The 15,058-nt window shown below is 38.5% G+C and overlaps 1 protein-coding gene across 3 annotated transcripts in view; it reads right to left on the bottom strand.

Annotated features, from left to right (window-relative positions):
• Nucleotides 1-15,058, bottom strand: part of map3k4 (mitogen-activated protein kinase kinase kinase 4) — a 53,747-nt gene that overhangs the window by 1,732 nt on the left and 36,957 nt on the right. For all 3 annotated transcript variants that reach the window (XM_061910412.1, XM_061910414.1, XM_061910413.1), the window contains 5 exons: nt 14,537-14,653; nt 9,137-9,296; nt 8,945-9,067; nt 6,186-6,292; nt 5,917-6,096 (listed from right to left, as the gene is read on the bottom strand). In XM_061910412.1, the coding sequence (XP_061766396.1) occupies nt 5,917-6,096; nt 6,186-6,292; nt 8,945-9,067; nt 9,137-9,296; nt 14,537-14,653 (687 nt within the window). The remainder of the gene's footprint in view (nt 1-5,916; nt 6,097-6,185; nt 6,293-8,944; nt 9,068-9,136; nt 9,297-14,536; nt 14,654-15,058) is intronic.

Below are 15,058 nucleotides of genomic sequence, written 5' to 3'. Positions count from 1 at the left end.
GCTGCGGCGTATTTGCTTACACATGAGTTGGAAAAAAAAGCTCACAAAGATCCACGCTGATGTCCGTATCTACCATTAGGATTAAGGCCCTCCCAAATATATTATACTATATACATACATTATATTACTTTGATTTATTTTTATGAAAAAAAAACACTCATTTTTTAGGGTGTTGCAACTTTTATTTTATTTTGTAGTAGCAGCGACTTCCCTGTTTTCACTTTATTGAAGTGTGCATGCAAGTGACATGGCGGCCACATTGGGGCGCGTGCACGTTAACACAGGAGTCTGAGAAAAATCACATTTTACCAGCAGTGTAAACAGTCAGTTGGAAGAAATCAGATTACAAACAAATCTGATTTTAGCCACTTTTGCCTGCAGTGTAAACGGAGTCACTTTGAAACTTGACTGGCCAGATGTGTTTTACCTGCAATACATTTACCACCCGCCACCCGCCTTGTGACCACTCTCCTTGTATTCATTTTGTCACGAATGCTTCAAGTACTGCAGGAGCAAAACGATGTGCACATTTTCAAATATGAATTTAAGAAAGGACAACTTAACTTAATGTGTATTTCTGTACAATCATACAGTTGTGACACATTTTTGGTCTCTGATGATGTAAGTCAAAGCAATGGCTTGGACTTGATTTCTTGTGACAGTCACACAGGAGGATAAGTGAAAGTATCATGGCATGAACAAAATAATACAAGTAAAATACATATTTCACTCCATAAATACTGTACAGGCTGTTTTTTGTAAACAAAGCATGTATTTATTATTACCTAAACTACAACATAGATGGGACAAAATGGTTTAGTAAAAGTAAACACAAATCATTGTGTCGAGGCTGTGCATTTAAGCCCTAAGTGAGGAAGTAATTTCCGAAATTTAAAAACTCATCATATAATAACTGAATTTGAGGACGTTATGAATGATTTGGAGTACATGAGAAAGGGCCCAAACTGTAGCTAGTGACTACATTTGTTGTGCGTCATTTTTTTGAAAAATATTATATACAGTAAATATGTCTCATTACCTGCTCATTAAGACCGTCATTAAGGTAGCAACACTGATCCCTCTTGCTATGTATTCTTATTCTCTGGCAGACCAGGTACGTATGAGCTGTTAACAAGCAGTTACCATGCACTCTGCCAGCTGTTTGTGTGTTTTGGGCCCCCCACCCTTTTTTTTTTTTATTGTACTTATTATTAATAATATTAGACTCCCCCACCCCACCTAAACCTAGCATTACCATCCGACATACAAACTAAGTATGTTTACATGGACTAATAAACATAATTTGGTTGAATCTAGCTTTTTAAAACACATGTAGAAACATAATCAATGTTATGTCTCCAATAATTTGTACGGTAAAAAAATTAAAAGTGTCTTCCTTTTAAAGATGGGATTAGCATATCTTGATAATAAACAAGTTTTCTCTTGCATGTTTCCACTGTTCTACACACGTCAGTCTTCCTGACATGATAACCCGATCAGAAAACCCGCAATAGTAACATGTTTATGCCTCAGTTCATCACATTGTGTAGATAATAATCATAATAATACCTTATTAATTGAATAATAAATTAATACATTATGGAATGTATTAGGCAAAGACATCAAACAATTCACCGATCTGATTCTGTTAACAAAGAAGAACAATTATGATGAACATCTCAAACCTTTTTATTTTTTTAGATGATTATTACTTTGGAACTATCTCCCTCACCATGTGAGACAAACCCTTCGTAAAATCCATTTTTACTCACTGTCTTTCAACTCAGCTTGAGACTTTGAACTCTTTTTAACTTTTTTAACTGCCTTTTATCTAACAAATTGCTCTCAAGATATGTTTTGTATTTGCTCTTTTTATGTGTGTATTTATATATATATATATATATATATATATACTAAACGACTCTGAAACCAATAAGGAATGTAACTGTCGCAAGAAACCTGATTGCCCTCTCAACGGAGGGTGCTTACAGACATCTGTCGTTTACCAAGCAAAGGTAACACGCAAGGACATTAACACATTTAGTACATAGGATTAACCGAAGGAGCGTTCAAAACAAGATGGAATAATCACAACGCCTCCTTTAGAAACCAGACTTTGCGGAATTCTACAGAACTCAACAAACACATTTGGAACCTCAAAGACAATAATGTTGAATATTCAATAACATGGCAAATTCTTGCATCCAGCACACCTTACAACAGTGGTAATAAAAGATGCAACCTATGCTTAAAAGAGAAACTGTTTATTATATATCATCCAGATCTATCATCCCTCAAAAAGCGCAGTGAAATCATTTCAACATGCCGCCACAGACGGAAACACCTCCTAGGTAACACATGAGCCAATCACCATGCCCCTACGCCTGCCTGTACCCACCCACTCTGTGCTCTATATAAACCATTGGATGTGAATGCTTCCATTAAAATCTCCTGATGATTGAGGGGACCCCTCATGAAACAGTTCTGTAGAGACGAAGTAGGCTTGTGATTTTTCCCTCACCTAAATATATATATATATATATATATATATATATATATATATATATATATATATATGTGTGTGTGTATTTTACCTCTGTTTTAAATGATATATTTTAGTCTGTCCTTTGCCTGTATTTCTCTGCTTGTTGTGTGTTTACTTGTTTGTGGTGTACAGCCTTTTCTTTTTCAACTGTGGTTTTTATAAATAAAGTTGATATGTATTTAACACTTGTTTACTTACTTATGGTATACTTGTTATTTATCCACTGTTCTGTTATAAACAGAGAAAAAGGAAATGGGATAAAACTGCTATGATATGATAATGGGTAGGATTAAATAAATTCTGCTTCTTCCTACTCTTTTTCGGACGTGCTGTAATGAAACAACTGGAAATATGTGATGCATTACATTGTATTGTACGCATGTTCCAAATAAACTGAACGTGAACTGAATGATATTATGAGTGCATACTGTGTTGAGTGAACTATTGAACTTTGAAAGCAAAAGTGACTTCATGACGTAGTTTCTTAACTGACGGTATTAAATTAAATAATTTTTTTTTCTGCAAAAGCCTCACGTGTCAGACTCCTGGCCTGCCACATCAATTTATTTGGCCCTTGAAAGCCTGGGAATAATAATATGTATCAATAAAGTACTGTAACTTTTCTTACTAAATGTATTCTTTCTTTCTATTTTGGGAGAGAAAAAAATATATACTCCATATAATCGCAAATTATGTTGACTTAAATATTGTCCAATTATGCAAAAATATATTATCAAACGTTCAAACATTTTTTAAAATAGAAATAAATAATTATGATTTCAAAGAAAGTTATCCATCAAATTGTGCAATGTAAAATTAGCAATAGATTTAATTGTAAAATTGTGATATTTGCTGTTTTTACAGCGTTTTTCTCTAAATGAAAAAAAAAACAACTTTTTTTTTTTTACTGTAATAAATTGTGGCGCCATTTTGGCTTTAATAATAATACACAGAAAAGCCTACAGTTGTTGATTTGCAAACTAGCAGCTCAGGTGCCACAATTTTACAGTTTTTTTATTTGCAGTAAAAAAACAAATGTACATTTTAACAGTAAAATTTTGGCAACTGAGCGGCATTTTTTTAATACCATAAAAAGAGCAATAATGTTTTTCAATTTACAATAAAATACACTAAATTGTGAGGTGAAATTATTGCAATTTACAATACTTTTATTTACATTTAAATTTTTTAAAAACCTACTAATAAAATGCATTAAAATGTGTGTAGTAATAGTGTTCATTGTTAGATGCGGCCCTCTGGAGCAAAACATAACTTTGATGTGGCCCTCAGTGAAAACGACTTTGACACCTCTGGCCTAGGCCAGGATCGTGGGGCCCCCTTGTGGTCGTGGCCTTAAACAACAGTTTAGTGCAGGGATGTCAAACTCATTATAGATGGGGGGCCACATGGAGAAAAATCTACTCCCAAATGGGCCGAAATGGTAAAATCACAGCACGATAACGTTGAAATAAAGACAACTTTAGATTGTTTTCTTTGTTTAAAAATAGAACAAGCACATTCTGAAATTGTACAAATCACAATGTTGTTTTTTTACATTTACCTGTTGCGATTAATAGCATATACCGTATTTCCTTGAATTGCAACCGGGGCGCTAATTAATTTAAAACCTCTTCTCACTCCTGCGCTTACCAAAAGCATGTGGTAAAAGTAAGCATGCGCTAATTATTTTAAACATCTCACTCCGGCACTTACCAAAGGTATGCAGTAAAAATTTGAGTGTGATGTAAGCTTGGACCTTAAATCCTACTGAGTAGCTCTTAATCTTCTTCCCTTTATGCGATTTCAAATTACCGGTATTGAAATCAGCCTCCTCCATTTTGAAAATGATGACAGGGGAAGTGTCATTTGTGACGTCACGAGTTTGACCAGGCGGTAATACTAAGCATGCGCTAATTATTTTGGGAAGCGAGTTTGACCCGGCAGTAATTCAAGGCAGGCGCATACTATATGTCCTGCGGCAATTCAAGGAAATACAGTATACTTCATTTGTTGTTATTCTGGTTTTCTGAATAAATTATGTGATAATGTTCATCAGTCAACTCCATTCATCCATCCATTTTCTACCGCTAGTCCCTTTTTGGGGTAGCGGCGGGTGCTGGAGCCTATCTCAGCTGCATTCGAGCGGAAGGCGGTGTACACCCTGGACAAGTCGCCACCTCATCACAGGGCCAACACAGATAGACAACTCATTGGTGTTCATTTTCATTGCATCAATATAAAACAAATTGTACCAAAAACAAATAACAGGATGTTATTTATGTAGTTTGATCATTTTCATCGACCGCTGTACTAATAACATTGTGTGGTTTATTTTGTACATATGTAGCATCATCTACAAAAATACAAAGAATTTCTATTGCGACATCCAGTGGACACATTTAGAACAGCAGTTTCTTTCTTTAAAAAAATTTCAATCAATCAATGTTTATTTATATAGCCCCAAATCACAAATGTCTCAAAGGACTCCACAAATCATTACGACTACAACATCCTCGGAAGAACCCACAAAAGGGCAAGGAAAACTCACACGTGGCGCAGTGGGAGAGTGGCCGTGCGCTACCCGAGGGTCCCTGGTTCAAATCCCACCTAGTACCAACCTCGTCACGTCCGTTGTGTCCTGAGCAAGAGACTTCACCCTTGCTCCTGATGGGTGCTGGTTGGCGCCTTGCATGGCAGCTCCCTCCATCAGTGTGTGAATGTGTGTGTGAATGGGTAAATGTGGAAGTAGTGTCAAAGCGCTTTGAGTACCTTGAAGGTAGAAAAGCGCTATACAAGTACAACCCATTTATCATTTACCCAGTGGGCAGGGAGAATTCACATCCAGTGGGACGCCAGTGACAATGCTGACTATGAGAAACCTTGGAGAGGACCTCAGATGTGGGCAACCCCCCCCCTCTAGGGGACCGAAAGCAATGGATGTCGAGCGGGTCTAACATGATACTGTGAAAGTTCAATCCATAGTGGCTCCAACACAGCCGCGAGAGTTCAGTTCAAGCGGATCCAAGACAGCAGCGAGAGTCCCGTCCACAGGAAACCATCTCAAGCGGAGATGGTTTTAGGTTAATTTTTATACTTAGCAAACTCATATCGCGGGCCGGATAAAACTTGCTCGCGAGCCTCATCCGGCCCTCGGGCCATAGGTTTGATAGCCTTGGTTTAAAGTGTTTATGCGATAGGCAGGTCCTGCCAGGATTTCCTGTAAGGAGTTGTAATGACAAGCTATTATCATAATAATAAAGCATTGGATTTCCATAGTGCTTAGAGTCGCACACAGTCCCGTTATAATGTGTTTGAAATTGAGCTACGGTGAAGGTAGTTCCAAAAGTACAAGAAGGTAAGGGAGCGAGCACCTTGACAAAGGGATGATCAAGCAGCATACTCGCAGTCCAGCGTCGTTTAGGTTCGCTCTCCAGACAGTGGCCCAAGAAGTCCTTGCCCTCTGTGCTCAGCTTCTCCGGGATGGGGGGCTTATGGCCCATGCCCACTTTGTACATGATCTGAAAGTTGTGCTCGTACTCATGCCAGGGTCTCTGCACATGGAAACAAAATAGTGCACATGCACTTTGAGATCAAACGTGCGACATGTTGCAGTTGGAAGTGTGTGCAGGAAAGACCTTACCTTTCCTGTCACCATCTCGATGAGGACGCAGCCTAAACTCCAGATGTCGGCTGCTCTGCCATGGCCTTCACCTTTTGCTCTCGTGATGACTTCAGGTGCCATGTAGGCTGATCAGGGGAGGACCACAGGAATATACATTTTACTAAATAGGAATTGTAGGCCACAACATGAGCAAACATATGGGGGATTAAAATGTAAAACATTGTTGATTGCCATCAAAGAGGTCGTCATTAACAATGTTTATTGTTGTTTGCACCACAAGTGAGATGTTTTATAATATTTTGTCTCGAGTAGAGTTACGAGGGAGAATAAAAAGATGACAGTTAAACCAGACTACCTCCGCAAGGTGGCTCAAGTGCACGTGAAATGTATTGCTAAAATACTGTTGCTGTGCAATGTGAATAGTTCTCCAAAATGTAAACAAAGTGGTACCTCGGTAGTCTTGGTTTTAGTACGTTTAAACACACATTTGTGACAAGGTCTTCGTGCTCGTTTCACGACTGCAAGACAAACCACCATATAAAGTTACAGCATACAGTAATCAGCCGTTCAAAGGAAGAGCACTGAAATTCAGCACCTCTCCCGAAAACCTCCCAAGACAAATTTTATCCCGAAAATCTCCCCAAATTCAGGCAGAGCTGGAGGCCACGCCCCCTCCATCTCCATCTCCATGCGGACCTGAGTGACGTGTCGACAGCCTGTTTTCACGTCCGCTTTCTCACAATATAAACAGAGCGCCTGCCCAATGACGTTATAACTGTAGAATTCTTATGTGGGTTTATTGTTAGGCAGTCTCATTAACGTCCTCCCAGGGCGGCAAAAACACACAACAACAGCAGTCACGTTTTCGCCTACCGTAAAGCAGTTCGTCTGCCGTAAACATCATTGTTGTGACACTCTTAAACGGGACAATACTGCCATCTACTGTGCATGCATATGTGACAATAACATCCACGGCTTTTAGAGCAGTGGTTCTCAACCTTTTTTCGGAGATGTACCCCCTGTGAACGTTTTTTTAATTCAAATACCCCCTAATCAGAGCAAAGCATTTTTAGTTGGAAAAAAAAAAAGATAAAGAAGTAAAATACAGCACTATGTCATCAGTTTCTGATTTATTCATTTGTATAACAGTGCAAAATATTGCTCATTTGTAGCGGTCTTTCTTGAACTATTTGGAAAAAAATATATAAAAATAACTTAAAACTTGTTGAAAAATAAACAAGTGATTCAATTATAAATAAAGATTTCTACACATACTGCGATGAGGTGGCGACCTGTCCAGGGTGTATCCCGCCTTCCGCCCGATTGTAGCTGAGATAGGCACCAGTGCGCCCCGCGACCCCAAAGGGAATAAGCGGTAGAAAATGGATGGATGGATAGCTGTAAATATACTCGTCCCCTCTTAACCACGCCCCACCCCCTACCCCCCACTTCCCGAAATCGGAGGTCTCAAGGTTGGCAAGTATGTTCCAGTGGGTGACTGATTGCAACACACTGCTAATACAAGTCTAGCCGAGGAACATGGCGCTGGATAGCAGAGATGGAAGTGCAGATTCCTAATGAAGCCTTAGCTCGACACTCTACTTTCTCCTGCGGCAACAACAAACAAAACTCCAGACGCTCCTCTTCGTTTTGTATCGTTTACTTGTGAACTAAATCATTCAACAACGTAAAACAATAACGATGTGGGAACAAATGAATGGCAAAATAAAGAGAGTTTGTTACAGTTAGAAAGAGTTAGAAAAAGGTAAAAAAAACTGTGTTGCTCCATTCCCCCATACCTGAATGCCATTACCCACAATGCACTGTGTCCAAAACCATCTCACCACACATTTCCTTCTGCCATATATGCAATTAAACAGTTACGTCATCAAATTATTTAGACAAATGTAATAATTACAAATAAAGTGTACCTTCTAATTATCCTAAGCATGCAAATAAAGAAAATATTGGCTGAATAAAAATAAAGCCCATCCATCCATTTTCTACCGCTTATTCCCTTTTTCGGGTTGCGGGGGGCGCTGGCGCCTATCTCAGCTACAATCGGGCGGAAGGCGGAGTACACCCTGGACAAGTCGCCACCTCATCTAAACATAAAAAACCTTCCATAAAATGTAAATGAACTAAAACAGCATTTCTACAGGAGGTCTCTCGTGTTAAGAGTGCTGCTTGCCAACCGTCCTTTAAATCTACCCGGCGTGCTCGGATGGCCTCGAGTTCCACCTTGCATTGCCACAAATGTTAAAGCGAGGGGACGGACGACCAGACAGTTTAAAGGCCTACTGAAATGAGATTTTCTTATTTAAACGGGGATAGCAGGTCCATTCTATGTGTCATACTTGATCATTTCACGATATTGCCATATTTTTGCTGAAAGGATTTAGCAGAAAACATCGACGATAAAGTATTCAACTTTTGGTCGCTACCAGAAAAGTTTTGCCTTTACCGGAAGTCGCAGACGATGACATCACCCGTCGAGGGCTCCTCACATCCTCACATTGTTTTTAATGGGAGCCTCCAACAAAAAGTCTTTACTCCTTATTTTCCATGTTTTATGCACTTAATGCATCAAATATAAAAATTGCAAGTTGAATCGCATTCTCAATTTTGGAGAGAAAAATCGCAATTGGGTTTTTTCTCAGAACATTTTTTTTAGCCTTTTAAACCAAAAACATTGCCAATTATGCAAATCACACGATAAGGACACACTGACACGCCCCCGGCCACGCCCCCGGCCACGCCCCCACCACTGGTCTTACCGGCTGTCCCCAGAGTGCTGTTGACCTCGCCCGGCATGGTGTGGGTGTTGTTTCTTAACTTGACCGAGCAGCCAAAGTCGCCCAGTTTAATGAGGCCAGAAGACGTCAGAAAGATGTTGGCTCCTGATGAGAGAGCGCTGATGTTAGGAGAAGGGGGGAGGGGAGAAGAGGTGTGGCGCAGAGGTCGCTGACCTTTAATGTCCCTGTGGACGATGCCGTGCTCATGGAGGACGTTGATGGCGGTGGTGATCTGCTTACTGTACAGCCTGATGACGTGCTCCTGCAGGCCCAGCCTGGACACCTCCTCCAGGGTGCCCTCGTCACAGTACTCCATGAAGATGTACATCTCCTCCTGAAGGGTGTACGCCGCAGAGGGGGTGAGTGGTGGGAAGCAAAATAAAATCCAACAATCCAAAATTAAACAAGATAAACACAAAATATATTTTGCAGAATTTTTTTTTAAGGCAACTCTGAGCTACAGGTGGAAACACTGTCCAATTTGTGTAACGTCTGTCAAGGCGCTGTGTGGATGAGAGGTCCATCGAACACTTTATGGAGCAATACTTTTTAGAAACACGTTAAAAAAAATGTGCAAAAAAAACAAAAATAGATCAAGCAAAGCTGGTAATTTTCTGACGTACAAACCACGCCAAAACCAACCCTGCGTCATACCGACATATAACTTGCGCTAACAAACTCATTAAACTCAGCCACTGATGCGTTTAAGGCCACACAAAAAGTGGGACAACACCACACAAACTGCAAATTCCAGCTCGACTCACACGCAGCTAGTCATCTGTTTTGCTAGTTTGCTTAAAGGAGAAGTGCATTTTTATTTTTATTTTTTAAATGTTGCCTATAATTCCCAACAAGAACTCGTTTTTATTTTCTAATGCTTTCTGACTAGTAAATAAATGCACTCAAAAGTCAGCTTAATCCTGCCTATAAAGCGCTTAAAACATCCTAACACCTCCATTAAGGTTTTATATACATGCAGTAAGTATATATGTAATGTAGTAACAGCTACATTTATAATAACATTTAATATGTATTTTGATCATTTTAAACATAAGTGGCGCATTAATTTCCAAAACGCTTCACGGCTTTCGCTTTTCCTTCGACAATACCACTTATATTACTCACTGCAGTATTCATGAGCGCCAACATACATAATAAAACATCACTTACTGTACAATGTCTGCTGTCATTCGGATGCCGATTGATAGAATTGTGTTATATTCCCCTTTACATGAAGAAATTACTCATAATCTTTGCGAAGAAAAGGGGGGTTAAACGAAGCCGTTATCAGATCTAAATTGGCTGTCAAAGTGTACCAACTTGGTGGATTATGTCCTCATTCTTCTACTATCCAGGCGAGAGGCAAGATTTATGAACTACAATAAACTTTGACACGCATCGAGGCGAGGAAGCAGCTCACCAGCCGATGATGTCAACAGAGCTGGTGATCGCGGTGGTGCTATAAAAAACTTTGTGTGCGTTAGCACTTATAATAACAATATCACTAATACTTGGTTAATACTAGGGATGCACCGATTAATCGGTAACCGAATATATTCGGCCGAATATGGCAAAAAAAGCCACATTCAGCCTTCGGTGGAATGAGTTAAATGCAAGGCCAAGTAGTGGCGTGTGATGCAATGACGGAATTTTTTGACGCGGTGACGCAATCAACCAACGTGCAGTGACGTTGGAACCAGGCGCCTTCGGAAAAATGTCAGCAGTGTGGAGATATTTTAAAGTGTCGGAAAGTGACAAAAGTATTGCAGTTTGCAACGAATGTTCAGCCAAACTGTCTCGAGGAGGTGCCTCGTGGCCGACGTCTTTGAGAGGACGAAAATGTTTGCGACTGACGATGCCAAAGCAAACGGAATTACAAAGAAGGTAATGGAGTTTATGGCTTTGGATGATCAACCGTTTAGTGTTGTGGAGGACATTGGCTTTCGGAGACTCATGGAGCACATTGAGCCCCGTTACACGATACCGAGCAGACGGTATTTCTCTGATGTGTGCTCTTTACATTGTGTGTGTGTGTGCTGTTTACATTATTAGCCTGTTGTGTAGGCCACCTGTATAAGTGTATGAGGTTACAAGCACACACTTAATTGAGATTTACTTGAGCCTTCTGTTTACATTATTAGTCTATCTACTGTGACTAAGCAGACTTTTGGCAAAAGGACAATAATTCATTTGTTGTGGGTTTATCCACTTTAATGCACTTTTTTTTTTTTGGAGTGCATGTTTTTTTTTAAGGCCTAATATAAATTAAAAACTTTGTGCTTTTTTGAAAAGCAAAGGCTACTGGAATATTAAAAAAATGTCAATATTCAATAAAAATTTACTTTATTTAAAAAAACATGTCTAAAAATTTATTGTACGCTGTTTATGCAATATAACATTTTTTTGGGAAAAACTGCATTCATTATTCGGTATTCAGTATTCGGCCTTCGGCCAAGCTTTTAAATTTTATTCGGCTTCGGCCACAAATTTTCATTTCGGTGCATCCCTAGTTAATACTCAAGTCGCGAAATGTAAATGGAGTATTTTTGGTGCTTTTTGGATGGTTATTTATTGGATTTTATGTGTGGAATAGGGGTCCTCCCAGTTGCTCCATTGTAATTGGATTTTTATTTCTGTTTATTAAGGAGTTAGAATGCATTACAAATACATCTGTCGTCTTGTCTTTCATAAATATTGTGAACAACGGGCAAAATTCAAAAAAGTGCAGAAGAGTCAAGACAGGTAGATGCTTTTAACTCTTATTATGGTGAAATAAACAAGTACTTGGAACTAGGGATCCACAGATTGTCGGCGCCGATATTTCTCATTTTGACATATCGATATCGGCCTTCTTTTATCGGTATCAGCTGATATTCATAATGTTTTTAAAATTACAACATAAATACATCAGCAGATACAATACATACCCAAATGATACCAGTATTTAGTATTTACAACTTCTGATAAGTGGAGAGGAATACCAACCAGTGCTCCATTCTGACGTGGACTGACGTGCTCAGACGACCACTTTAGTTTTATTGAAATGTTTGCCATATTTAGAAACCATATATTCCATATCAATCATTTTACATTGAAAAATCATTGATGTAAATTGTGTTCCAAATTGAGAACGGGAAATGAACATAATTGTTATGACGTGGAAAAGGCGTAGGATTAAATAAGCTTTTCTTCCTGTTACTCCTTTTCGGACATGTTGTTAAGAGAAATTTAAATATGTAAAATATGTGAAGTATCGGCTTCACGGTGGGAGAGGGGTTAGTGCGTCTGCCTCACAATACGGAGGTCCTGAGTAGTCTGGGGTTCAATCCCGGGCTCGGAATCTTTCTGTGTGGAGTTTGCATGTTCTCCCCGTGAATACGTGGGTTCCCTCCGGGTACTCCGGCTTCCTCCCACTTCCAAAGACATGCACCTGGGGATAGGTTGATTGGCAACACTAAATTGGCCCCTAGTGTGTGAATGTCAACATTTTATTTTTTTTATTCCTTTCATGAAAATGCATATTTACAAGCCACGTACAATTGACACTGTCATTGTTTTTTTTGTTTTTCTTTCTTATACATTTCCATGATCAGAAAGGAGCAGATGGAAGAATTATATTCTTATATTTATCTGCCCCTTTTTTTTAACACAAATTACAGTATTTTAGATGAATTATAACTGTTCCCTCCAACAACACCCAAACTCCAACATACTTTTCCATTTTCCTTTAAGCACTTTCACAATGACACGTCCAATCTAAATCAAAACTCAGTTTGATATAATTTCAGTTTTCTCTTTTTATAACTTTTTTTAAATACAAAGATATTCTTACAGCTTTTTAAGTCTTTGTTTAGAGAATTCCATGCTTTCACACCAACAACAGACAAGCACATTTGTTTCAAATTTGTTCGCACTCTTGGATGTTTAAAGTCATACGGCCTTCTGTGGTTCTCATCTTCAGATGTGAACACAAATAACTTTTGTATGTCCTTCGGAAGAACTTTATTTCTCGCTTTGAACATCATTAATAGTGTATTCAATTCTACGATGTATTTTAGTTTTAGTAATCCTGACCTAATGAAGAGTGGATTTGTATGGTCTCTATATCCTACTTTAAAAATGATTCGAATTGCTCTTTTCTGTGAAAGAAATAAAGGCATTATGTTGCTATGATATGTATTTCCCCATATTTCTGCACAATAATTGAAATAAGGTAGAATAATTGAGCAATATAACATTCTCATTGTGTTGTATGGAAAACTATATTTAACCTTGTTCAAAATAAATAAGCTTTTAGATACCTTATTTTTCACATGCATTATATGAGCTTTCCATGTCAACTTTTCATCTAAGATGACCCCAAGAAATCTGATTTCAGACACCTTCTCAATTTTCACATTGTTTATGGATAAACTAACTTCTATCTTTCTTTTATTACCGAATACCATATACTTAGTCTTTTCCAAATTTAAAGATAATTTATTTATAATGTGAGTGTGAATGTTGTCTGTCTATCTGTGTTGGCCCTGTGATGAGGTAGCAACTTGTCCAGGGTGTACGCCGCCTTCCGCCCGATTGTAGCTGAGAGAGGCACAAACGCCCCCCGCGACCCCAAAGGGAATAAGCGGTAGAAAATGGATGGATGGATGTAATGTATCATATAGAAACTGTATAAATGTTTAAAATAAACTTCAATCTACCAACCAATATTTTAGGTTTTCCCACAGAAATCTTAATATTAAAATCCATAATCTGCTGTAAAATTGATTAGCTTGCAATTTATTGTGATGTAGAAAAATCTCATATTTTTACCGATTTTGAGCAGATCTCCCATATTTTGAAATACAAATGTTGATGCTCCTCTTAGACACACGTAATAAAGGTGTGTGAATTCCCCTGATGTGGTTTGGTGCTAAAATCACCACAACATTAGCGGCCCATACAGAATTACTTCACTGCTGGCCTAATGTTACAGAAAAATAATGATTAAAAAACGATTTAAAGCCTTTTCCAGCTGTTTACTCACGTATACTATTCATGTTCAGCTACATTTTACCACAAATATCGGGTATCGACCTTGAAAAAAACATATCCATGTCCAACATGTCCATCTCTACTCACACTCCCCATTCAGATGTGTGCTTAGTCTACTGTCATGTTTTAAGAATGTTCATTTCTGGATAATAATCATGCAATTCTGTTATTATACTTATGCTAACATAAACTGGAATTATATATCTTACAGAAAGAAAGTTACAAGGATGTAAAATGTACATTGTGCAACATGGGAATATTTTAAGGGGAACACATTATTTTCCTAGCAGGACCCCCACTCTGACATACAATACTAGTACACAGCTCATGAAAAGCGAGATATTTTTGTTATAAATGACTCTTGTCATTTGATTATAATAATAAGACATTTAGCTTGTTAATATGTCAGGATTGGGACAGGTGTGCTGCTGATGTTGCCCACATGTGTTTCACTGACTGCTCAGGGAGTTTGTGCGTTTGGTCAGACACATGAAAAATTTGAGGAGCATTGGTGGAGAGTGTCGGCTGTGTGCGTCTTACCCTGTGGAGCTCCACTCCGAAGTAGCGCACCAAGTTTGGGTGCTTGATGCCTTCAAAGATTTTCAGCTCGTCTGCCGTCTCCTTAATGGTTTTGTGGTCGTTTGGTTGGAATCTGATCTAATGATGCAGAAAGTAAACACTTGGGATTAGTTTGATCCATCCTGGAAAAAAACTTGAACCCTCAGAGGACAAAGGCAATTTTTTTTTAGCTTTCAGTAAATTTTTGCTGTATTTGGGCCATGAATTTTCCTAAGAAGGTATGTTCTGTTATATTTTAGAATTTCAATGTCAAATTTTTCACAGGTGTACGATACACTGGCAAGTATTCCACTATGCCCCAAAGACCAACTGGACATAAAAGTCTTTCCTCCAATCTCTCAATCAACTTCAGCCCCAAAGAAAAATATCAAACAGAAAGTGTTTTTATTTTTCATTTGAACACTTTGAAGGCTTTTTGGTCAAATGATCATCGTAATTTTTTTGTTGGTTTTCTTAAGCATATTCTACAACATTGTTGCCCTA

The sequence above is a fragment of the Nerophis ophidion genome, linkage group LG09 (assembly GCF_033978795.1).
Source record: "Nerophis ophidion isolate RoL-2023_Sa linkage group LG09, RoL_Noph_v1.0, whole genome shotgun sequence".
Taxonomy (NCBI): Eukaryota; Metazoa; Chordata; class Actinopteri; order Syngnathiformes; family Syngnathidae; genus Nerophis; species Nerophis ophidion.
The sequence above is the reverse complement of the archived record's forward strand: the minus strand, read 5'-3'. Positions and strand labels throughout refer to the sequence as shown.